General features: G+C 40.2%; 1 protein-coding gene across 1 annotated transcript in view; it reads right to left on the bottom strand.

Moving 5' to 3' along the window:
* ZCCHC24 (zinc finger CCHC-type containing 24) overlaps positions 1–26,307 on the bottom strand; it is a 108,023-nt gene that overhangs the window by 81,162 nt on the left and 554 nt on the right. Inside the window, exon 2 of the mRNA XM_038139990.1 lies at positions 9,945–10,145. Within this exon, the coding sequence (XP_037995918.1) occupies positions 9,945–10,145 (201 nt within the window). The remainder of the gene's footprint in view (positions 1–9,944; positions 10,146–26,307) is intronic.

The raw sequence follows: 26,307 nt of genomic DNA, 5'->3' as shown, positions 1-26,307 counted from the left end.
CTAATAATTTGGCACTGACCAGGCTCTGAAATAAAAGATTTATTCATTGTTTTCTCCAATTACTATGCAAACATTTTAGCTTTCCTGCCAAATGAAGGATATTTGGAAAAAAAAAGTCTTAAAACCTTTTTTCTCTTTTTTTTTTCTTAAAAAAAGCTTCTACAAGCCTCTTTAAATAACAATGTTCTATCAGAAACACGACTGATAGGTTATAGTATAAAATATAAAATGTTAAGGAATTAAGTCTACACTAAGTTTACCCCAAGTCTCATGTCTATGAAGCTGACATTCCCTGCATCAGCACAGCACAGTTCTGTGTTCCTGATCCATGCAGTGCCGTCTTCTCTCCTGCTTTGATCTCTCTCTCTCAGGCAGTCTGAAGGATATCTGCAATCCTACCAGGCACAGGTGACAATATTTAGATGAGAAACTCTGCTCACATCTCCTAGTAGACCTTTTTATAGCTATGAAAGGAGACATATGCAAATATGTAAGGCTCCTTCTACATTTAGTGATATAAGCCAGATACGGTAGAATACCACCAGTATTTGTGCTATAGCAGGGAAATGGAATAGGGATTAACTTCCATTTAGTATCTTAATTTCTTGAGGGAAGTGATACAATGGGAGGGACAGGCAGGACAGTGGTACATGCTGACAGCAGGAAAATGAGAGGGGGCCCCTGGGTTGGATTTGTGCCCTCCCAATCCACTGACTGTCCTGGGACGAGCAGGAAAGCAAGGACGGGCTGAGCTGCCACCGTTGGCTGCTGCCAGCAGAAACTGCTGATCTGCCTTCAGCCATTTGCTCTTGTTCACTGCTTTTGCTGTTTGCCAGCTTCCTCCTCTGGACAGGAACTTCAAAGGAAAAGGGAGAGACACAGCAGCTGACACCCCTGACAGTCACTTTCTCCTCAACAGCCAGAGCGTTTCCCATTTCCATGACACCATCCCAGCCTCTGCTCTGACCTTGAAGGCCTTCTCTAATTGGGCATGCATTTTATAAGAAAACACATTTTCATTTTTGAGAAACAGGGAAACAACGTTCTGTTAAAACTGGGTAAGGGAGTTAAAATATTTATACATTTGGCAGATGTGAAATTTTTTGGAATTTCAAATCAGAAACACCAAGAAGTAAATTTTCATTTTGGGTAAATTAGGCTTTTGAAACATTTCCAAACAAATTCTTGCAAAACAAATTCAGGCCATTGCAAAGTGAAAAGCTTCCACTTCAGGTGTTGCTTCAACTTTTGCTTTTTCAGCTGAACAACTTGTTGAAACATATTTTCCTGGAGAAAATTCCTTTGGAAAAAAAAAAGTTATTTGATTCATTTTTAAAATATAGATTAAATGAAGCTACCTTTTTACAGAAAGTGTTTGTGCAGGGACATTTTGACAGGTGGTAAGTTTGGGGGGGGGTTTCTTATGTATTTGATGTTGTAATAAATGCCTGTGTGCTTCTACTTTTATGCTTTTATTTAAAAGCATAGTGAGGAAGGATTATGCTAGATATAAGAGCTGGGAGACAGAGATCTTGAAGAACAGTTATCTTTTATTGCAGAGCATGAAAATTTAGTTAATTTTCATAAATAACCCTATGATTAAATTTGATGGGGACATTGGGAAATCACCAAGTCCAAGTCCAACCTCATGCTCAAAGAAGGACCAACGCTGAGTTCAGGTCAAGTTTACTAAGACTTTGTCCAATCAGATCTCAAACACTTCCAAACATGAATGGAAATTCCACAACCTATATTTCACATTAAACCAGAATACTTTTATGAAGTGAGAAAAAATGGTTCACCTAATTTTCCATTATTCACTTCTTATCAGTGCAAATGAGGAATTGATAAATGAGTGTGGTTTGACCTGGTAGCTCTCTCTTTACCTTATCTATAAATCAGCTGGTGGAGGGCTGGAAACCAGACCTTACCTTCCTCCTCAAAAGGAATGCTCTCAGTACTAATTTCAAAGCTAAACACCTAATTGTGGTTTATCAGGATTTTTACTGCAAACTAAGCAAATACTAAATTGTTAGTAAACAGAGTTCAAATTTAGACCAGTGCAATACCTATGTTCAGTTTACTTCAAATGAGTTTATAAAAGTCTCTCAATGACTTGCACAGGATTTGGACCTGGTTTACTGTGCATGGATTTTAAATATAAATTGTGCATGTATAAGGTAGTGAATTGTAATATTAGCATGCAGATGTGCAATAGCAGAAACACAAGGCTGGGAGGTGCTTTGGGATGTTCTTCTCACTTGTCCCTGGATCACCGGTGCAAATCTTGGTTTCTGTTCACCTGCACTGCTCTGACAGTCCTCCAATGATCAAGAGCAGTTTACTTCAAGGCCTCACAGTTAGAGCAGCCCAGCTGAAGGCCACTACTGGACACATTAGCTGTGGCTGTGGGAAACAAACTGTGCCCTTCATGTGAGGCTTTCTACATATTTGCAAATTTTTAATGTGACTTTTTATGGGAACAAACAACACTGGTTCTTCAGCCTTTCAACACAAGTCATGTTTCAGAGACTCCAAACTGATTTTTCTCCTCTTCACTTCACCCTGAATTTCTGTGCCCAACCTGGAGCCAGAGGAGGCTTAATCAGTGATAAAACCATATTCAGTTTAAATGCTGGATATCCTTATGGTTTTGCATTTAAACAGTATTCTTTTCCTGATATCTACCTTTTTGCTAGTTGCCAGTTGGCTTGAATTTACCTACATAGTGAATATGCAAATGAGATTCAAAGGCGAATAAAAAGCAGTTGGAAAACCTCAATGAAATGCAATCCCATTCTGTGGTGGATGATCCAACACCTGTCCCACAGTCCATTGGTAACTATCACACAGGACCTGGGACCCCACTACAAGGCCACTGCAAAGACCAAGCAAGCATTGCTCTCTTAACAGCATTTGCCTTTATCACCTCTGTCTGCATTGCAGACATCCCACAGGGATGAAAAAACCCATTTGAACTCGTATTAGTACATAAAGACTGAAGCACAGTAATAACAGCTTAGTCATGGGCTGAAGGAGGAGCTTGGGTTTGGCTGGACTTCCAGACTTTTGGGAATGTAATGTCAAGTAGTGTGCTAGACAGGAAAGGGGCACAGACACAGGTTACTAGGTATTTTCTGTTTTCTTTTTCACTATCCAACTGTTCTTACTTTGGTATGTTAGGGTTCAGTATCTTCTTTTCAAGCACACAGTTTATCAAAATACTGGACATAAATGCCACATACTCTAGACACAGCTTTAACACAAGAACTTTGGGAACGTGCTGTCAAAACAGGGCTCTTTGGATCCCCTCTACTCATCTACAGCTGTCTGAGTTTTTGGCCTCTGATAAATGGTTTGAATCCATGACATGCACAGCTTATTGAGAATTTCCAAAAAAGTGCACAATGGGTATTTTTTGATTTTTCAGACACTTGAGTAGCTTACATTTTCAGAGGTAAGATGGATGTGGCCAATTTATAGCCCACTATACTTTGGTTGCAAGATTTCTGCTAGTCCTCATAATAAAAGTAGAAATTATCTGAAAAAATATATTCAGCTAATCTCAGAAATGCTGAGAAAACTTGGCACAGCTAAGTTCAAGAATATGAGAACAAAAAATAACAGCCTGCAGTAAATTTTGTAGTATATTTAATATCATGGAGTTGTCAAAGTGGCTCCATGAGACAAAAAAAAATTTAAAATCTAAGTCCAAATTATCTACAATAGTTTAATGCAGGTTCTCAATGAGAAAATAGGAATAAATGAAATTAGCATGTTGTTTATAAGGAGGACTCTATTCATCCAGTATCTTGTAATGTGGAATTTTAGTATGTGCATAAGTATTTGCAGAATGAAACCTAAAAGCTACAATTCCTTCTAGAACGATGTGTAGGTGAAGAAATGCGCCTGCCTAAATGTATTTCAAAGCTAGAGAGTGAAGGGGCATACAGATTTTTTTTTTTCTGGAGTGCCACACATGGTTTGAAAGCAATTCCATACAGCAGAGATTTAACATCTTTTCCCTCCTTGTAACACAGGCTAACAGGTTCTGTCTCAGCACTGATCTTAGTAACACCAGAGAACAGACTAACACTATCTTACTGACACTAACTTACCAGATGTAAAATTGTTGTTTTCTTTTGTCTCCCATGTTCTCATCTTTACCTCTGCAAGAAGAATGCTAATTTTGGTGATTCAAATACTGCTTTATTTATATCAGGGATACTTCAGTAACTCTCTAGGCCAACAGAACTGGAGCATAAATAGGAGAGGCCTGTACAGCACCAGATTAAGTGCCACCAAGTATACTCTGATCAAAAACTATAGTGGAACCTGAAAAATTGGGCCCATACAGGGTGTCACATTCCTCCAAGAATGGGGAGATTAACCTCTCATCCTGTAACTGAGTAACAATAATGATATCTCACTCCATTCAATAGTGAAAACACACATTTATTTGGATGCTGTCACACAATATCCAAAAAGCTACTACAAAATGAAAAATGTAGCAACTGTCAAAAACATTTGCAGAGTGAATGTTAGGATTTTCTAAGGTCTGTGATCTCCTTTAATTCCAGAGCTCTTTGAAGGCTCACCTTTACTTTAAAGGGAAGATAAATCCAAGAAGTTTGTGTTTGTTTTGCTTTTTTAAAAAAAAATAAGATTTTGGAGCTAAAAACCAGAAAGTTAAATTTTTTCCAACTTTGTAGAGATGCTAGTTTGTTCCTCATTGCCAACTTCTACCTGGAGAAATCACAGCTGTGAATTCCTTAAATGTTATGCACCTTTGAGATCCTTGCACAACCATAAGGCACAAGACAAATCAGATGAATGTTTCAGGCATGAGAGTTGCTCCAATCTTGCAGCCAAGCAGCTGCCTGCTGAGGCAGCTCCACTGCCAAAGATCCAGTGTATCTGACCACAGGGAGGGACAGCTTCAGGGCAGCGTGATCTGGCAGGCCAAGCTATGGACCAAGAAGAAAGGACTAAACTCAGCTTGACACTGATTTCTTCCACATCCTGCATGAAACCACAAAAGCAAATCTATGCAAACTCAAGCAGCCACAGCCATTACCTACTGCTCCTATTGACTTGAATTTGTGCTCTCAAGGCACTTCAGTTTTACAGGATCTGCTTCAAAGATCCCTGTTGGCAGTGGAAAGACTCCCACTGTTGGCCACATTAACATGGACCATGCCATGCATTTCACAGGTTTAAACATGCAGTGTAGAAAGAGACTAACAGCTTCCCGTTACATACATGTCTGCAGCAGTATGCCTGTACTCCTCTGAGCATGCACATGGTATTTTCCTCTGTAAGTGCAATGTAAAATTGGGAAACACACTGTGCAACATTCCCCTGTCTCCCAGAAACTGGGATAAATAGTGGCAGTGCATGGGAATTTGCCTGCAGAACAGTGATATTTGCCCATTTACTTTCCCCATCACATCAGCATGAGGTGAGGGTTCTTTGCTTGTTCAGAAATTCACAGGAGTTGTCAGAAAGGTTTTTTCAATGAGCTTGGCACTGGCACAGTATTTGAATACAGTTAGGGCAGAGACACCAGTAGATGCAACTGGTGCTTGGCAGAAAGACCAGGTAGAGCAGTTTGAAAATTGTGAATACAGAGATGCTTTGCTGGAGCTCCAAGCTTGGGCTTCTGTTGCTGCTTATTAAATGAACAACTGGAATGACATAAGCAATAAATGAGGTCCAGGATTTGTGTATTTACTTTCCTAAGTAGATTTTTGAAAAATGGCAACGGTTCATTCACTCAGCAATATCTTAGAATGTGAACTAGGTGCTTTATTTACAAATTTCTACATAGACTGTATCTGGACACAAACACCATACCCCATTATTCTGTACTTTCTGCAAATTAAACCTCTATGATAGGTCTGAGTTTAGGTTGATGACATCATGGAAGAGAATTCATGTCAATAACATTCTCAACAATTTAAAGGAACAAGATTCATTTTGTATAGGCCACACTTGGTACAAAGAAACTCATTGTTTATATTTTATAGGATTTAAAAATAAAGATATAGTGATAATGGGTGAAAAAGACAGTGTAACTTTCTTTAAAAGATCTAATAATTTCTACACCTGCTATATTAAAAAATGTCATAGAGAATCATATATCTTTAATAATATTGGTCCAGAAATCATTGGGTTTTTTCCTGGTAGGGGAGGAAGGTATAGGTACAGGCATAGGTGCAGTACCTTTGGGTACACAAATAAGTATACAAAGTTTTGACAGATATATATATATATATATATATATATAAAATGCAATCAACCACTTGTAAACCAGACAGGAAAAGTACTCTTATTCCTTACCTTCTTTGCTATTTAAAGAAAAATATCTTGTTTATTTTTATGGTATTTTTTATGGCACTGTCAATGATAATTTAAGAGCGGGGCTATATTAAGAACACTGCTTTTAACCTTTATTCTCCATACATTTTTCACTTAATTCAAGTCAATGAGAATTCTGTATGTGCAAGAACATCAGAGAGGTATGAGTAAGATGTTATTGTCTAAGCCACTGAAAGTCACAAATTAGTTTTGGAAAAAATGTAGGTATGCTATAAAGAAGATACTAAAGATTAGTGCTGAGTTTTTATAGATATAATTATTGCAACAAACAGCTTTTTGCAAATGTAGGCAAATTGGAAATGATGAATCACAATCATAACATTGCTCTTACTTCTGGTAGTTTCCTAAACAGAAAAGAACACTTTCTATCACCATGTATGACACAAACTACATGGTAAAATAATAGAAGTCTACTAAATCCCAATTTTCAAACAGATAGCTGTGGACACAATATTAGACAAATTGCAGAAACAAGAGGTACCTAAAAATTAAAGTTGGCAGGTTTTGTTTATAATTATTTAACCTCCTGGAATATGATCATCACATAAGATATAAATTGGAGGATATACATGCATTTTCATTAACTTTTACAACAACAGAAAAACAACATCTATTTTCAGTGGTGATAACAGGCAGAATTAGGGGAGGATATTAAATCCTAAAGCTGTCACACAATTTCTTTGCTATGCAGAAAAAAACTTCATAGAACACCCCATTTCAAAATGTGTTTCTTATTAGGCAGTTTGATAAAAACAAAAGAAAAATACTGTATGATTTACTGATACATATTTTGTCCAGATCAGATTAGTTTATCTCTTTTCTCTATCCAGGTTTTAGTACTTTAAAAACACATAGCTACAGCCCTTTTTTTGGTAGGATTTGCTAAACAACTTTTATTTTTGACAGCACTAGCAAAACCTAGCATCAAAACCTAAGATATTAAGCAGTGCATATAATGTTCAAATTAAGAAGTCAGTTCTTGTCAAAAGCAGTGGTAACAAATGGGGACTTTATGACAAAAACCTGATCCTGCCATTGCTGCTCCCATTCTGTGCACAATGTTTTCAATGTTTTGACCATAACTTGTGTACACAGGGTCATCCTCTTTAGAACTGTCCTCCAACTCAGATAACATAAGGGAAGTGTGTATGTTTCTGTGAATGCTTAACTCTGCTTTTCCTCAAGAAAGCACTTGCTGATTAAACCACAAAGCACTTGCCTGTGTTAGAAGATACCTCCAGTTAAACAGAACCAATTTCATATCACCTGCCCCTTAACTAACACAAACAGAACCGTGCACACACAGAAGGCACTGACGAGCTCTGCTCTGGGATGCCACACGTACGTGTAGCCACGCATGAGCAAGGATGTGAAAAGCACAAGAGAACAGCCTTGAGAAGGCCAGGGGAATAGAGGCTCTGTATACTTTGTGTGAAGAAACTGAGAAAACCTGGCTTGGTTAGTCTACAGAATGAATGCTGAGAGAGGATGTGATTGAATGCTGAGAGAGGATATGATTGCAGTCTATTAATACATCCTGAGATAAACACCAGGGAGGGATAAGAGCTATTTCAGTGGAGGACAATGTTGGCAGGAGAACAAATGACTATAAAGTGGCCATGAGTTACACTCATCCTAGAAATTGGAGATTTCTAGTTAGGAGAGGACTGAGATTCTGGAGCAGCTTCCCACACCAGCAGTAGCAAAGGCAAAATACTGAAATGTTTCCCAAGTAAAACCTGATCAGTTTTCAAAAGGAGCTATATGATATGGCTGCCTGTAACCATAGACTGCATGTGGTGAGCGAGCAGATGTTTCCCTGTGTTCCTTTACTCATTCCTCCCAAACTCACAGGATAGTCACAGAGTATGCCAGTAGGAAGTCTTTCCACTTCCTGATTTACAGAGAAATTGAAGACTTTACAAATGAAATCTGAAAAAAAAAATTACACAGGATGTGCAATTTAAGAGAATTAGTGTTCCTACACAACCCTTAATTGTTCGTATCTCCTGGATTTATATGTGCATGTCTTCAATTTTCCCTAACATGTTTAATCCCTAGTGCCTCAAACCATAAAATACCTATGAAATAAATAATACATTACTGCTCCAACACTGACACATTCAATTGGTCTGTGTGAGCTGCAGCTTGCACATACTGATTGTCAAGAGACCTGTTACACTCATGTGGTTTCTCACACAGCACGGCAAAGTGCAACCATCCACCCCCAGTCCAGCAGTTTCTCACTCTGCCACATATTTAGTAGTTGGAGTTTCAATCCTCTTGTTAAGTAATGTATGCTATTACATGGCTCTATCTTTACATTTTTTGGTAACATGCTAAATTAAGTAGATTAAACACTTAAGTAAAGAAACCAGAGTACTTTTGATCTCTTAGCAAAGAAAATTTCTTAGTTTTTTCCTAAAGAAAATTCTTACTCAACCTAGATCAAAATAAGAAGTAAAAATATTTTCAAGTGCCACACCCAAGACTGCAAACATACTTTGATTCCATAGCTTTCATTAGAATTAATGAAAGATATACAGTGAAAGTGATAAAGTTAGTCTATGCATAACACCAAGAGGAATACAGTCAAAGCTCATCTGATGCTAGACTTGATTTCATGCTCTCCTTCTTCTGCTGGCAGATGTTTTTCTGCCTGTGTTTTGGTTCATAAATGTCTGACATCCCCAACAGCAAATTCACTGTAGTTAATTTTTATGCAGATTAACTCTGCTGAAAGTCACACAATAAGAGGCTAGGAGGTTAAAGTCATAATGAAGTGGATGCTGGTAATGTCCACATCTGTGTTTTTAGAGTATTGGCAGCATTTTAATTTCCTTGGGACTTTACATAGGATGTTGTTGAAATTGTGAAAGTTTAAGCCAGCAACACAACTGCATCCAGCTGAAACCAGAAGATTAAGAAACCTCGTTCACTGTCCTTGGGAGCCTCAGGGGAAAAAAATTGCAGATTGGCAAGTGCTTTAAGTGCACACTGGTTTATACCTCTTTTTGAAAGAAATAAATATTTGCAGCTTTGCCATTACAGAAAAGTTCTAGGAGTCAAAGACCATCACATTTTGCGAAGTATAGCAAACCTCTTCTGCAGGACAAAAAAAGACTTGCTTTGCACCCAAAATATCTGGAGCCTGTGTTACTGCGATACTGATTCAAAGTTCTCTCTGAATGTAACAGTTTCTTCTCCTTTAGCATATGTAACTAACTTGTTGTATTCAGTGCCATTGCCAAACTGACTACACAGAGCGCTGCCTGACAGAAAATTACAGAGTAGCCATTCTTTAAGTTACCAGAATCTACTTAGCTGTGTGCCTAGATTAATGTCTTCTGTAATACATACAAGGCAAAGGAAATAGTGTACTTTGTCCATCAGCATTGTGATAAAGAATAGATTAAAAGAACACATGGCTAGCATGGCACTTTGTCAAGATACTTCTTCAGCGTTACTGACTCTAAAGTATTTCGGTCAAATTCTGTGTCGCTAAATCAAGGATTGAAGAAAATCTTGATGCGTATTTTTTCAGGATATTATATATTACTCACCTGGGGGCAGTCTTTGATGTAGTGTCCCTTGTTAAAGCAGAGGTGGCACAGGTAGTTAGGAGGTGGCCTCTTGCTGGGTTTTCTGGCTTCTGAAGAAAGGGATAGGTCAGAGAAATGCTCGGTGAGAGAGCTTAACCCATCCACAATGTTATTAAGCGAGCCATAAGGTGATGCACTCTTGTAGAGACTGCTGCTCAGGGCCTGCAAAAGAACACAAATAAGTCACATGCAGCACAGTACTGTATTAAGGATTGGTCTGAGGGAGATTTGAACAGGGGATAGATAAAAATAGCAGAAAAAACAAAGTGATTATTTTTTCTTAGCAACATGGCTACGCATTTGAGGGAAGCAATATACAGGCTATTAATAAAGAGGCTTCACAATGGCAGTGCAATGGAGCTGGTCACCCCACTGTTGAGGAAACTTTTGAGCTTGCCACGGTTCTCTTAGTGCAACCTTTCCACTAAGCAAAGATTGCTTTCTTGTGTTTGGCCGTAATGCATTCATAGCACAGTTAGATTATGCAGGGAAAAAGCTGAAAGTACACCTCACAAAACAGAACCCTTTTGTGTCCAAAACTACTTACCCAAAGACTACTGAAGTCAGGGAAAGGAAAGAACACCAAGAAAAATGCAAAGTTACTTCCAGTTTCCAATCTGGTTAATCAGACAGTCAACACAGAGTCCCATGTTCAAATAATAACAAGAAGCATTGAGAGCTACATCTGGTTTGGATTTTCTAAGGGGGAACCTGCTGTGATTTAAACATTTCCTGATAAACAGTAAATACCTAGGTTTTGTACTTCACCTCAATAGGATCTTCACTCTCCCAATCTGCAGATCAAAATCAGTAGCTCCTAATTTGCTATTCAGTAGTTTTGGAACAGCAGGAAACCCATCAACACCTAAATAGGTATTCTCCCTAATGGAGATAACAAGGATTAATTCACTTTAACCACTTAAGGTCCAAAAGAAACTGCATAGCGGCGTTCAGAAGGAAAATCAAAACTCTTTTAAAAATTAACACCATAATGAATCACTGTAGAAATAGGACCAACTATTGATTGTCCTTTCCATCCTCACGTGATGGGACACATTTCACGTGGTGTTTTCACCTTAGGTCTGCAACACTATGCTCATGTAATTCTCCTGCCATCAGAGAATTACTGCTGGCTTATGGCAAAGTGAGGTAAGAAGAGGTCCAATCTGTGACTCTGTGCTTTAATTCTACTGAACTCAAATATTTCAATGGGGTCTTTGTACGTGTTTTCATGCGTTTATAGATGTTATATATATATTTTGAAGGCATGCACTGAAATTGATTTAGAGTTTGTGAAATTAACCTGAAATTGAAATTAAATTAATTTCAGAGATCTCAAACATTCAGGGTGCCTGCACAGTGAGTGTTTTCTGGGTGACAGCTGCATACCAAAAACATAATATTAAAGCTCTAGGCACAAATACCTGGGTGAGCCCCCACTATCCCTGAATTCCATCCCTCCACAGATGGTGTACAGAAGAATTCAGCCTAGTAATCTGCGTCACCCACTTGCACTGTAGTCAAACACAACATGCTGAACTCCACTGACTCCTCTTGCAAAGCTGAAGCTGGTGCACAGCAGCAGGATCAATTCAAGAGGTCCCAGAGTGGAATCTGATCTCACCTGGGACTTCACACTGCCCTGAGGCTAAAACATCCTGTGTAGCATAGTTCTGTGCTGTGCAAGATGATGTGGCTGAGACGAGAATCAGACACTTTGTTTCAGGGTTAAAGCCACAGATTTTAAAAGGAAAAGGTATTTCAAAAATGAATAAAAAGATTTTAGCTGCTTTAGCCATCAAGCAACCAAAGAGACCTCCAATGGTCACTGGAATTTAGTTCTAGGATTTATTGGATGCTATTGGAATGAGAAATTCTTGGCATCAAATTTTGAAAAGGAAGGGGAAGTGCTGTGAATGCCAAAATAGTATTAATTAAGGGTCTTCAAGAAGTTCTTGTCTCCCTAGGAGCCACTTTCTCTTATATACTCTTGGAAAAATACAAAATCCTTCTTTTTAAGAGATCCTCTTGCCAAGAGATTCTTAAAGTACTTCACCTGCATTACACCCATTAGTAACTTTGCAAATTCCTTATCATCTGATTTTATAGAAGGGTGAAAGTATGAACACAGAACGTATGAAGTCACAAATTCTTTACCTATTGCCAAAATCTGGAATATCTTCTGGGGATGCAGAATAACTCCTGCCCATCAGGAGGTTGCTATTTTTTCCCCCAGGGCCAACTTGGTAACAAACCAAAACAAATCTATCAGCTGCCTACAGTGGGTTGTGAATTGGACATATGGCATGCAGTGATGACTGTTTTCTTTCCTACCCATCCTTTACACTGAGCTATTGCCCTCATTAAAAGGGAGCAATTTGGAGCCACAGCTGGGTATTATGGAACTCCTCCACCAACCCTTCCTGGCACGTTTCAGGTCAATACTGAAAAACAAGTTGCAGTTTGCCACCTTGGCAGCAAACCTTCACAAACTTTTGTTTCAAGTGTGGCAGCCAGAAGCTGTGCCAGAGGCTAGGATCCCATCGGATCCCATGGGCTGCACTGACACTAAATCATACCCTCAGCAGCCACCAAGGGTTCTGTGGCCAGAGTGGCACACTGCTCTAAAAGCGGCCGCCTAGTTCAGTTGGCAGGGCACTTGTGCAATGCATGCCACAGCTGGACACAGCAAAACATTCAGCCCACACACGGCACCGTGAAACATTTCCCTACAATCATCCTGAGGCCCGGTGTTAAAAAAGGAAGAAACAAATATAACATCCCAGAACGTGAGAGTAAAGGAGAAGATGGACATTGCTGGTGACGCTGGTACTTTAAAGAACAATGCATTCCTTTGGAAAATGCCTAGACAATTCCAAGATGCAGCCCATCCCTCTGGGTATAGTCAGGCAAACCGATTCAGCAGTTCCTGTCAATCTGACCTGGAAAATGGCCTTAAATCTGTTTGACTCCAAGTCAATGTGAAAAACACATCAATCTGGCACTTGAAAGTTGCTATAAAGAGTACCAGCACAAATGGTGCTACATCCTGTTTCTAGCTCTGGAAATCTCTAGTTCTTCAGAAAGAGATGAGGAAATCAACCATTCCCAAAAGCCAAGTTATATAATAAGGGTGTTAATGGGAAAGTTCATCCTGGCCCCTGGAATCAAAGCTTAGGGCTTGTAACTAATGTGATGAAATGGTGATTGACTCCATTTTGTCATAGTAAAAGACAAGGGGTGAATGAATATTGCTGAGATACATAAAACAGTTTTGGTTTGCTGGTTTTTTTCCTTTCTGGGGCACTCAATTGAGCAGAACAGGCAATTCAGCCCTTACTATTTGCACTGCTGCAAAGAGAATTTTTAAGAAGGGTTTTGAATAAAAACTTTGAATTAGCTTCACACCAAAAGGGGATGTCCAGGGGGGTGTGATTAGAGTGCCAGGGAGAGTGTTGATGGCCTCAGACAGAAAACAGAGATGAAGAAACAAATGCATTCTGACTCACTCTGGTCTCAAGTGTATGAGTACTCATCTGGGAGGTGGCAGGGAGATTGTTCCTCTCATGAGATTCCATCAAAAGCAATGACTTGCTCTGTGCTCACAATGCAACACTAGCAAAGCCAACCTATTTCTTTAAATGGTAGACAATAAGACCTCTCAAATAGAGTCTCATTTTGAGCTTGAACAGGCAAAAAGCATTTGGCAGTGAAAGGGTTAGTGCTCTCAAGGCGCCTGAAAGACCACACTGCATGTCCTAATTACAAGGCTCATCAGCCCAGCTGCAATGAATTCAGGATTTTCTTATCTTGCCTTACTGGGGGGATGGGGAACCTGGTGGTAAAACTTAGAAACAGACTTGGTGGGAGGTTCGAGCTGGTAATGTAAGATTGTCTATTTGTTTGTTTTTTCCTTCCTATGAAACTTGTTGATTTAATTGAATATGAACCAAACTAGAAATCTTGTATGTATTTTGCAAAGGTAACCTCAGTGCTGGGCAGATCTTTGAACTGCATCTGTTGGTGGTATTAGGAAGCAAAGTTCCCTTTGTTATTTGTTTGCTCAGTGCTTCCAGTTAAAGGGCACATAACCTGTAAGGTTGCAGTGTGGTCCTTTGTGAAAGGCAGCTATTGTCTTCTATAGCTTCCTCACTCTGATTTCCAGTTGGGTAATGTACGTGAGTGACTCAGGAGTTCCAGTATCTAATTCACCTCTGAGATATTCCTCATTACAAGAATGATTGGCTAATGCTCTTGATTTCCTTGGCTGGGTCCCTGCCTTTCAGAAACATCTTTTGGGATTGATGTGTCAAGAGGTAGAAAAAGCAACCCTGAAACCCTGGCTTTATCTCTTCACTTTCTTTTTTAGCAATGGTATAATGTTGAGAAGAAAGACAACTGTTGTAAATATGCAATGAAACGCTGTAAGATAAATAAGGGGCAAGTCTTACTTTCCAAATTTCTTTTTGGTATGTATAGCTACTGCTTTATCTATAAAGGTGCCTTTTTAAAAGGGACTAGAAAGCACAGAGCACAACAGCCTCTCAATTATGACATTTATGTTGGTATTATTTTATGTATGGTATTATTTTAATACCAGACCAGCTGGTATTAATAAGCAATGGCAACTTGTTCATGTGGGAATGGTATCTTCTTATTATGCATGGACTGGAAAAGTAGAGGTATCTCTGGAAAAACCAGTTTCTGCCCCAAGTTCAGTTTGTGGTTGCTGGACCCTTAAGGCAGTGATAAAGATGAACATATCCACCATTACATTAAGCTAGAATGACTTGTGCTGGGTGATGGGGGCTGTATCTGGCCAGTGCATCTGTCTGATGCTCTAGAAGTTAGTGTGATTTGGGCTTATGGTTCTCTCCACCTCTGTACTAATTGCACATACTGAAGTGAGGTCCTGTAGCACTCCAATGGTCCTGCAATCTAGTCCAGTCATCAACGCTTCCACGACATGAAATAAGCTATAACTGAAAAGCAAAGAGAAGAGAATTTTTGATGACTTATTTTGCTGCTGACCTAATAAATCACACGCAAATAAAGCAGTCTTAATGGAGAGAGTGAAGTTTAAGTCAACAAATGCCATGGCTGTTAGAAGTTTGTAGGAAAAGGGAGTTAGATTGCCCTGTCATCAGTATGGAAAAAGTAAGGTTTTCATCCACTGTAAATTGTAAATATTTTCCAGCCTGTATGACAGTAACCAGACTAGCCATGCTACTCATTAGCCCTGCACTGAAATATCAAAAGGTGCTAAAGTTATCAGCTTGGATTTTCACAAAGATAACAACTGTGTGGTCCCTGTGCTGTGTCATGGATAAAACAGTAGAATAGACAAGTTAGTGCCCTCAGTTGCTACTTTCATGTTGGAGGAGAGGGAAATCTGAGCTAACCAAACAGTAATTCAGTTGCTTGTACATGTAATATACAAAACTTAACCCGAAGGCCTATAGCTGTCTTATTTCCTAGTGCCCTGAGGCTTGCTTTTGATGTGGGCTTTATCCACGGGGACATGCAATAGGTGTGAAAGCACAACAGTTGCACTAGAAGACAACCATGTTTGGAGAAGAGCACTACAAATCTGACTTCTCTGTGCTTCAGCTCTTCATAAGTGGTTAAAATAGTTCCCTGTTTTTGTCCTCAAAGAAAACATCCAATGCAGAATCACAGAATAGAATCGTGGAATTGTTTAGATTGGAAAAGACCTTTAAGATCATCATCAATGTTTATGGCCAACCCCAAAGCCTTCTGAAAACAGAAGGATTAAATGAAAATACTGTAATAAATTTAGTTGAATTAATTTGAGCCAGAAGAAATAGAGAAGTTTAATTACCAAGGCTGAACTGGAAAACCTCAAAAACTGCTCCTGTATGGCTTGTGTCTGCTTTAGCTCCTCTGATAAATTGGATACTTTTACAAAAAAACAGCTTAAGAGTTTTTTCAGTACCATTCTATCATTGGAAAACTAAAAACCAAGCTCATCACTCAGTAAAGAAAATGTTTGCCTGGAGCAAGAAAAAAAAGACTCAGGTTTCTGTTTTCTTCTGAAGTCAACTTTTAAGTCAGCTGTCAAAAAAATCTGGTCTTTGGCCTGACTTTTAGTAAAATCTGAATTACTTAAGTTCTCATATAAAACTACAGATAAAATGTAGATTAGCCAAGTAAACCTCAATGCATTCCTAGCTAGTTACACTAGCCAAGTATACCTTAATTCATCTTGCTTCTGCAGGGGGTTTTAGACAAATACATGTTTATGTTCAACTGCTAACACTAATGTCTATTTCTAAATATTTTCAGATAGATGGCACTAGGCCTTTCCTTCTGCAGAAACAGCATCTTAAGGAGACAGCTATAAACAGTGACCTGCCAGTGGTTGTGAAGCGAGTCATTGAAGGGCAATGAATCTTTAATCCAGCATATAGATCTCTCTAATCTAGTTCTTCTAAATCTGACAGCTCAGCTGGCTCTGGCTTCTCAGGCTGTAATTGCTGAGACTCTGCAGAACAGCGAGTGGGTGCAACATGCTCCTCCGAGCATGACTGCTGTGTCCCTTCAATCACAGCAAGGCTGGAGAGCAACACATGCCACCACCTCGTCTTGCTTTAGATCTGCTGGTCTTTAACACTTGGATCCAAAGCTTTCAATGACTTTCTCAGGCCTTAAAAAAATCCTGCTCCCTCTGTGCTGCACAGTGGTCAAGTTATGCTGACAGCTCAGGAACTGCTCGGTCACCATCTCCAGGCTTGCTGGAGCTCAGGTAGGCCTTTTGGCTTTCTGCTAGTAGTGTGATCCTCCTTATTTCAGCCTCAGGGAAGGGTTTGCTGTGGCTATCAGCGAGGACACATATTTTCCACAGTGTACAGGGACCTCACAAAAAGCCTTTAAAGGCAGATGTGGGAGACAACAGAGATTTGCTCTGGTCAGAGGCATGCAGTCTTGAAGGAACTTTCTAAATCTTGCACCAAGTTCTGCAGTGTTCCTTTTCATCTGCTGAATGTCCAACAACTGCCCACTTATGTTCAAGAGAAGCTCTAACACATGAGTACTATATTAGGGACAAGAGAGACCATTCACATTGCAAATTGCTTTAACGCATCCCCCCAGGAGCCCTGGATTGTCCCCTGCCTGCCTGAGCTGGGTCTCTCCTGGCCACCAACCTCCCTGACCTTTGGGGAGAGGTGACAGAGAGGGTCCCTGGCAAGCCCCTCTGTCCCACTGCCCAGACACAAGTCTTCTTGCTCGAGACAGGGGTCTCTGGTGAGGAGCAGGTCATGAAGGCTGTACAGCATGAAGTGAGGGCACAAACGGATGGACATGTTTTGATCCCTGCACCTTCTGTTAACATCTCTGCTTCCTGCAGGAAATCTTGTCTCAATCTGACCTGCAGTCTGAAAAACAAGAGTCGAGTTTCCTCTCATTTGGTAGGTCTTTTGACACTCCAAACGCAAGAAAAATAACACCCGGAAATAGATATGTGCCTGTTCAAGACACACTTAGGAAAGCATTCACCTCCTGTGCAGCTCTTGCATGATGAAAGGTTTTGCTGAGAAATGTCCATTTTGGGTTAAACAGAACTCTAAGTCTGAGACAGTTTTGTTTATATCATTTACATCCAGTAATGCCTTCTTGGCACAGAAACCTCTGCGACGGCTGCCAAAGTTTAAAAGAGGCAAAGCTGAGGTCGCTGTCAGAGGTAGAAACAATACATCATCTGCCCAGAACGGGCCCCTCGCAGTGCGCCCAGGGCCTCGGCTCCTGCACTCACGGGAAGACAAAAACTTTTATTAAATTGAATATAGTGAGGAAAATAAATTATTTCTCTTACTAAATGACAGGCTGGAATTTCATTTTGTGACTCCAGCTTTTAGATAGTTTTATCTACGTTTAAAGCTACCCTCTTAATCAACTGTGATACAGCACAGCTTGAAGTGAGATCTCAGCAAGCAAACCTAAAATATCACAATCTGCTTCAAATAAATTATAAAAAAACAACTGAGAAATCTGGTTTCCAAGTAGATTTGAGGGTTTTTTTTCTTCCCATGCTGTGACTGTTAGAGGAATGACTCTATTATTCCACTAATTTCAGTTGCAATGTATGTTAGAGAAAGATGGTTATATAAGAACACCTCTGTATTTCAAGGATCAAATGCTGGTGCTCAAACCCTCTTAAAAACTCTTGCTAGTGCTCTATTTTCAGGGTGCAATGACTGTACAATAGATCATTTGCTCTCCTTTTAACCACAAGTATCCACAGCCGTAATGACTACTTAGAAAACAGTTGCCTAGAAGGCTCCCTTAATGTGAAGAAATATAGGCTGCAAGTCCCCTGCAAAGATCATTGAGGTACCTGGAACTCCTAGAAGCAAGAGAAATCTGTGAGACCAAGCTGATGCCCCTAAGGGTTTGCTTGGTTAGCATTTAGCTGGATGAGATGTAAATACAGATTTACAAGTATTCACAATCCTTCTATGTAGAGTATTGCACTTGTGCTCATTGAAAAGAGACAGCAAATCCTGCCACATGCAGGGAGTAAGTGTGGGTGGCCAGTTAATACAGCAGGAATTTATCTCTGCTTTGCATATGAGCTCAAGTCCTGGATCATGAGGGCACTTGCTAGTCTTCAAACTAAAGTTGTCGAAACACAAAATGTACTTCTTGAGAAACAGGTTTGGAAGACCAGGCAGCAGCTCTCCCATCAGCAGCAGTTGAAAGAGCTAAGAAAAAGGGTCTACATGAGGCTTCTTAAAACTCCTCTCACACAAAGTATTGGATTTGTTACTAGCTGCTTACACCAAAACCTCTGACAGAAAGTAAGGGGCTAGGCTTGTGATATGTGAAAATTTAAAAGCCACCAAAACTCCCCACAGCTGTGCTGGCCTGGCTAGACAATGAGGGACAGGGAGAAAGGACTTGTAACCCTGCATTTATTCTGCTTTCCTCAAGTGAATCTGTCTATAATTTTAGATTCTACTTTTAGCAGATCACAAATCGTTTGCTATGGTTCTGAGAGTAAGAACCAACCTGCAGGAAAAACGAAGTGATCCAGGCTTTTACACTTATGAAATACTGTCTGTCTGAATTAAGTCAGCATTACTGTAAGATTTGAATAGCTTTGTAAAATTTAATTGGTTGCTTTGATCTATTATAATTACTCTGGAACCCACACAGAACCTAAGTAAACCATGAGGAAAAGACTTATATTCTCTCCATTTAATTTAGTAACTTCATTGTGGCTTTCTAAAAGAGACAGAGCAATTCCAGAGTTAGCAAAATGGGCATCAGGCTGTTGGCAGTTTTTCTGAGAAAGACAGACTGGGGAGAGGTATGGGTATTAATTGTGACATTTCATTAATCTGTTCAGAAAATGAAAGTTTAGACCCAGTATCACTTTTTAGGTAGCATTTTTATGTATGCATCTAATTTGGGTAAGAGGATACAGCTGCTATTGTTCCTATGCAAATACATACTATCAGAATTGTATGATTTGGCTTTGTGATTTGTATGATCTGTGCCTGCACTTTTTGGCAAGTGCACTATGTCATTATTTTTCGTGCTCCTTAAAGCAGCATGGAAAAGATTCTCTGGTCTTAGATTTAAATTTCACTTAAATTGTTTTTCAAAGTCCTTTTATGGTTCACTTAAACTCTCATCTAGAAAACTTTCCTTGGCATTAATCCTCACCTAGCAGGTGTCAGTAAAATGCAATCTTTTCTTCTAGTTGTCAATTACCAAAGTAACAGGACCATCTCTACAAATTATCTATCTTGTACAAGTACACAAAATCCCCCAAACATAACCAAAAAGGCCTGGGTGAGGGGGAAGAGTGGCATTGCCTTTGGGATAAAAACAGTTTACTACACCTCTTGGTCATCTAATTCCATACACTTCATAAATTAATTTATTGGTTCAAGTCAGACTCGGTTGTCTGATCATTTGAGCAGTTCACTGGAGAAGGATCTTCCTTTTCTCTTCTGAATAACTGAGTCTGTGTCTGCAGAGCAAAAGAGGAGTGGATGAAAAATCATTACCCAACACACAGTTACATCACCCCTTTGTTTGGGTGCTTTGGCATGGAAGACACTGTAAACGCATAAAATAACTGTAAATGAAAGCTCTGTGTATAAAATATAATTGTAACAAGAATTCTACATCCTTCTGCCTCCAATTATAGGTTGGTGTGTTTTTCTTTTCTATATAGTGCCTGACAGGTTTTTTCCAAGATGTGAATATATTTATGAGGCAGAAAAAGCATGCCAGTGCTTCTCTCAATGAGGAATTTGCCTAGACACAAAATCCCAAGTGATTTAAAAGAATTGGCAATGATTTTCAGCTAATCAGGAATAATAAATATAATTGGTCTATCTTCTATTTCTTGATTATATTTTTCTTTTCAAGCTATCCGAAAGAAATCAACAGTAAAGCAGAAATGCATGTTCCTCTTCTTGAAGACTTGATTTACTTTCAGCAATTAATATTTTAGCTCTTGCCAGCTTTCCAAGCGTGGTTCTGATTGCGATGTGAAAGCAAGTCGCTGCAGATTACTATGGTGGATAATACTTCCACTGTAAATAAAGTAAAGCCCAGGTGTAAGTCATCTTTGAATTAGTTAAAGCTGGAGGTAGGGCAGGTGTGCTGTAGAGCTACAGCAGCATAAGCTGGGGGCAGGGGCAGTTTGTGGGTAAGGACACAACCCAAGAGGTTCTGGCTGTTGGAGTAAAGTCAGCACATTTTCTTCTTCCTTCTGTGAACTTTCTGCTGTTCTTAGACAGGTAAGGAAGCCAGAGTAAAAGCAACATAATTGCATTTAGAACACTGTCTTTGGTGAATCAAATTTGGCTCTTGTGCATTTCTTCCTGCAATCAAATTGCTATTAGGTAATTCAGCCTAAGTGTCAAGAGTAAGAAGAGCATCTGCTACACGCAGGACTGTCTACTTACAGAAACACACACCAACAAAACACTTAATCCTGGACAATAGAGAAAGCCTAAAGCCATACCAAGGTGATACAAATGGAAGAGTGTAATCTGGATAATAATTTGAGTTTCACGCTTTTATACAAGATATAGATCTTATTTTCTGATTCCACTTCCTATAGCACATTCACATGTGGGGTTTTTATTTCCCTGGCAAATGTGGGTGTTTTCCAAAGGCTACAGAAGTAGCAGAGCAGGAGGCCACGGCTGCAGAGATAAGAACAGAGTGCAAAGGAGAATGCTTATAGACATAAACCCCTGAATTTTTGCATTTTAAAGCATATGTGCAATTGGAATTAGGAAGAGAATAGTTATTAGCTCAAATACCTGTAATAGGATCTAAGATTTTGAGACCAGTGTACAGTGGGCTGTGAAAGCTGCACTTTGTGTTCTGAGGCAGCATCATCAAAAGGGCTCTGGAGCTGGCTGTGTCAGGAGGACAGAGGCTGGTCTTGCCAAGATCTCCAAATGCATGTTGTCCTCTGATTAACATAATAGATTCACCTCCCTAGAATCTCTCAGGAGGTCTGATGTGAGAACTGACATTTGACTTCCTGAAAAGCATTTTGGTATTACTTGTCTGGCACTTGAAGTAGCCACAAAGTATCAGTAGAATACAATCATCCTGAGGCAGAGAGCACAAGTTCCTGCAACACAGACATTGTTAGGCTAGTGCCCTTTCAATAAAATTTGGAGAAGGTTAAGGACACTCCAGTGTTGGTGCTTATACAAAGAATAGTGAGAAAAAATTAAAATTAGGAAATAAATCAAATAGTAATCATTATTATTAAAGGACATATTCAGGTACTGTAAACTGCTACTCTGTCAGTCTGAGAAAGCAAGAAGTCCTCACTTGAGTGCCTAGTACATTAAGCACCCTGTGGATCAAAAACATGCTGTGTGGTAGAATTACTAATAATGTTACACAAAATTAAACAAATTGGACACATTTTGGAACATATGGCAATTTCTGCTAACCTGCCTCTCTGTTGAGTTTGCCTTCAGACCATACTGGTTGTGAGCAGCCTCTTAAAAGGCGTTTGCTTTTCCCTTTTAACTCTTTTAATTATGGCTGTTCTCAAAGATACTGCACTTAATTCAGGGAGCCAATTGCCTGATCTGGTATAGCAATCCTTGTATTCTTCTGATACTAAGAGAATGGAGTTTTTTTTTTTTTTTAATCTTATAATTATCCTCCAAATGACTTCATCTAGGCCAAATAACTGATCTTTCTTCATCAAGTATCAGCCTAGTACGTACCCCCCTATTTCTATGAAAGACAGATGGACAACAAGTGTGTCTGATAAAATATCTTTTCTGTAGAATTCCCAATTTCCTTCCCTACATTTTTGTTCTTCCAGTGTTTCATCAGTTTTTGTTGTTAGCTTATGAATGTCACTATCTTCTTTGGGAAGTTACCTAATCCATCCTGGTGCTTTAGACTTGCTTCTGTTTCACAGGGATTTGAATGTTATTTTCCACAGCATAATGTGAACTTTTTTTAACTCCATGCATTTTTCTTTCCAAGCAAGTGATCCATACTTTACTGCAGCAAACTGAACTAGTGCACTCTCATTCCCAGTTAGCTCTCCTCTTGCCTATCAGGACTGGATCTGGAAGTCTCTTAGTCAGAAACATGAAAATGGTGATTATTTTCTCATCTAGTATGTGCAGTTATTTGGGCTTAAATAAAATCTGGTTTAGATCCAGAAAGTGGATGCCATAGAGGCTTCTAGAAGGAATTATGCTCTTGAAAGACACATAGTAGAGAAAAAAAAATTAACTATTATATTATGATAATTTCTAGTTACTGCTTGCTGTCTCTTCTTGGCCAAAGACAGCATTGACCTGGTAGGATGCTTCCTGTTAGTGTAGAAAAATACCTTATGAGTCTCTTGCCCCCTTACTCTAGGTTTTTCAATTATAACCCTCAATGACAAGGCCACAGATACCTGGCTGTGTCTCAAAGGCATTAAATTCCATGTAACCAGCCTCACAACAAAACCTCAAATACTTGGCTCTGATGGATGGTGTTATAATGAGGGTGGAGCAGTTCAATGGCCAATTTATTGCATCTTAATGGTCTAACATGCTTTTATTTCATATCTAGGACAACAAATGCTGCCATAAAGTTTGGTTTAAAGCAGGTCTGTTTTGCAAAACGAGTCTTGCACACAGAACAAAACACTCATTGTTGCTTTACTGTTTAAACCTTTATTATTGTTTTTTTTTCTTGGTACAATGGGCTTTTATGCACCAAACAGCTGTGTTCATCATGTTTATTTAGAAGGCATCCATTGTAGTGGAAAAAGTCTGGAGGACAAAAATCTTGAAGTACAAGACTACTCTGTGGGTGCTGGCACTTTTATTTTTTTTCTGTCCTGTTCCTTTGGTCAGTATGCAAGTCACATACACAGGCAGTGCCATGCAGACTTGCAAACCCTGTATAATAGCAACTTTTCACAAGTGCTGTCTCTTATTCCAAGTGTTCTTCTCCAGCAAGTTTCAATTGCAAGGCAACATACAGGACACACAACTATTTTACACCCTATGATCCTATCATTTTTCAATCTGTTGCTATTTTGGACCCTCATTAGGTCACTTTCCAAATATTGTGTACAGCTATGTGTCAATCATTGTCACAGCTCAGCTCCAGGCTAAGCCAACCCAGGACAAAACCGTGAGGGGGAAAAAAATGCCAACCAAAGCAAGCACTGTGTAGAAAACAGTCAACAGTTTGACTGTGGAAAGCTATGTGTTGTTCCAAAGATAGCATAAGCCCACTTGCTGCAGAAACAGCATACAGTACTAATGTTCTCCAAAATAATTTTATGCAGTTGAAATGTGTAGTGTATACCCAATGGCATCTGCAAATAAACAGATGTTAGAATCTCAAGAATTAAGAGCATGACATTGTCGGAAACTCTTGGGTGACTTCTGCCAAAAAGCAGTCTAGTTTCCTGTTTCTGGAAAGAACAGAGCACTAACATATTGACAGAACTTCTTTTGAGCAACAGTATCTCTAGCACCTACTAAACCCTTGAATGGAAGCTGCTGTATAAGCAGGCAGCGTTAGCCTGGGAAATTAGAGGGTTCCCTACTTCCTCCAGGGCATATCCAGCAGGGCGGATGCATTCCCATACCATAGGAGATAGCTGTGCTCCTTTCCCTTTTTTCAGGTTACCGTCTATTGAGACACAGTTCAGGTGAATACTGGAAACATAGAAGTGTTTCCATCAGCCACATAGCTATCATCACAGGCTGGAAAAGGAATGGCAACCAACAAACATGCTTTATCTTTTGAAAATAATAAAATAGCTGTATAGAATGAAATGGCTTCTTATTTTCTGAATGGTGAATGCTCTTGGCTTTCTACAGAGCTGGAAGTCTCAGTTGCTGCTGCTGTTCATGTGCCTCAGGAAACTGTAATGAGTTTTAAAAGAGCAGAATAAATTTATAGCTTGTGGATGATAGGAATCCACACAGAAGGTGACTTCTGGGATCTGAAAACAGCACAGTTGGGGGGAGGCTGCACAGGGACTGACTGCTTGGAGCTGGGGCGGAGACAGGGGCCTGAGGAAGGCCTGGCATAGCAGGCAAATTATTTTCCAGAAGAAAGGTTAGGGGGAAAATGGAAAGAACTATGAGCCAAGTGGAAAAGGAGTGTGACAAAAGGATTAGCCCCTACTCGCACAGAGTACAGTAGAAGCTGAAAATGAACTCAGGGAACTGTCAGGAAGAGAAAACTGTTTCTCAGAGACTGTTTCAAAGACTTCCAGAATGCAGACTCCATTTACTTGTTTCTTCCTTTTTCTTCCAAAAAAATAAAGGACCTGCTGTGAGTAGAATGTATCCTAACTTCAACAAACATGGGCCTGAACAGAGTCCCAACCTGGAATCCATGCTGGCCCAGCTCCTGGAGGCTTGCTGCTACCTGGGTACCATAAAGCTTGAAAGCCAAGCAGGAAGGGGTAAAATCTACAATTTGTCATCAACAGGTAGGTAGCTAATAGTTTAAATTGCACTGCCTGCTAATCTTTTTGCAAAATCAATGTGCTTGTTAGGTCTATATGTTGTTGAACTGTCTATGTCATGTCATGCTTAATAACACTTAATCAGGTTGAACGGGTTTCGAACTGCATACTCTCAGAAATAGTGCCTATTTTGACATTGGATGTGCTTTATTAAATTCTTAAAGAAGAAAGAATTTCTAATTAAAGGAAAACATATCTATATAAATCTGGCTCTCAACTCTCAGCAGCGCTACTACGAGAGCACTTAGGGGATTTGATTTGGTTTTAATTAATAAGTCCATAACTTTTCTGACAGAACAGAAGGGTGTACTTCGACTGAGAATACATTTTAAGTTGACGTTTAATGTAAAAGGTGCTGGAAGGACTTTGAAATGTCATTCTGTGGGAAGTGCCAGAGCAGGCTGGATGTATAGTCCATCTGACCATATCAAACAAAGCCGCTGCTGAATGCCTCCGGCAAGAGTTCCACAGCAGAGTGCCAAACTGTAGCTGGGTCTTTTCTGGAGAGGCTGGGAGCTGTGCTGTGTGAGGTGCCACCTTGCAGTATCTCCACACATGTGAAACCCCTCCAATGCAGAAGTGCTTGACCTCAACAACTTCCTGTGACAGGGAGTTCCACAGCGAATTGTCTTTGCATATCCCAGTTTTTTAGCTTCCTTCCCTTTGGTTACATTTAGTCTCGTTTTGCATTACAAAACGTGCACAAAACTTTTTTGCTGTTTTTATCACGTTCCTGTTTATATTTCTTCCTTTCAAATAGTGCCTGCCTTTGATCTCTCATAAGCCATATGTAGTCTTGTATCAAGTTTTGTAAGTAACGCTTTAGGGGGAAAAAAAATAAAAGGCGGGGGGGGGGGGGGGGGGGGGGCTGGCAGCGGCGGCGGTGGTATTTTTGCACGTTATGACGGATGTAGCACTTTTTGCGTGTCCTGCCCCCCGTCCCTCCGGCTGCGCACGGGAAATCCGTGTAACCATTGACCAGACTGTCAACACGGGCGCCCCGCGCCGCTGGCGGGCGGCGGGAGGAGGCGGCGGCCGCGCCAATGCCGCGGCGGCGGCGGCGCCTCGCCCCGGCCCGTTAGCGGGACGGGCAGCGAGGGAGCGCCGGGCGGGAAGGGGCGGCCAGGCGGGAGGACAAGGAGCCCGCTCGGGTGGCCGAGCCGCCCCGGCGTGCGCGGCGGGGAGCGGGGCTGCCCCGCTTGGGGCGGGCTCGGTGCCGGCCCGGGGAAGGGGGCAGGAGGCTGCCGAGGCATCATGGCGGTTGTGGCCCGGGGGGGCCGGGGGCTCCGCGCCGGGCGGCGCGGCGGA

The sequence above is a fragment of the Motacilla alba genome, chromosome 6 (assembly GCF_015832195.1).
Source record: "Motacilla alba alba isolate MOTALB_02 chromosome 6, Motacilla_alba_V1.0_pri, whole genome shotgun sequence".
NCBI lineage: Eukaryota > Metazoa > Chordata > Aves > Passeriformes > Motacillidae > Motacilla > Motacilla alba.
Note: the sequence above shows the minus strand (reverse complement) of the source record. Positions and strands in the feature narration are given on the sequence as shown.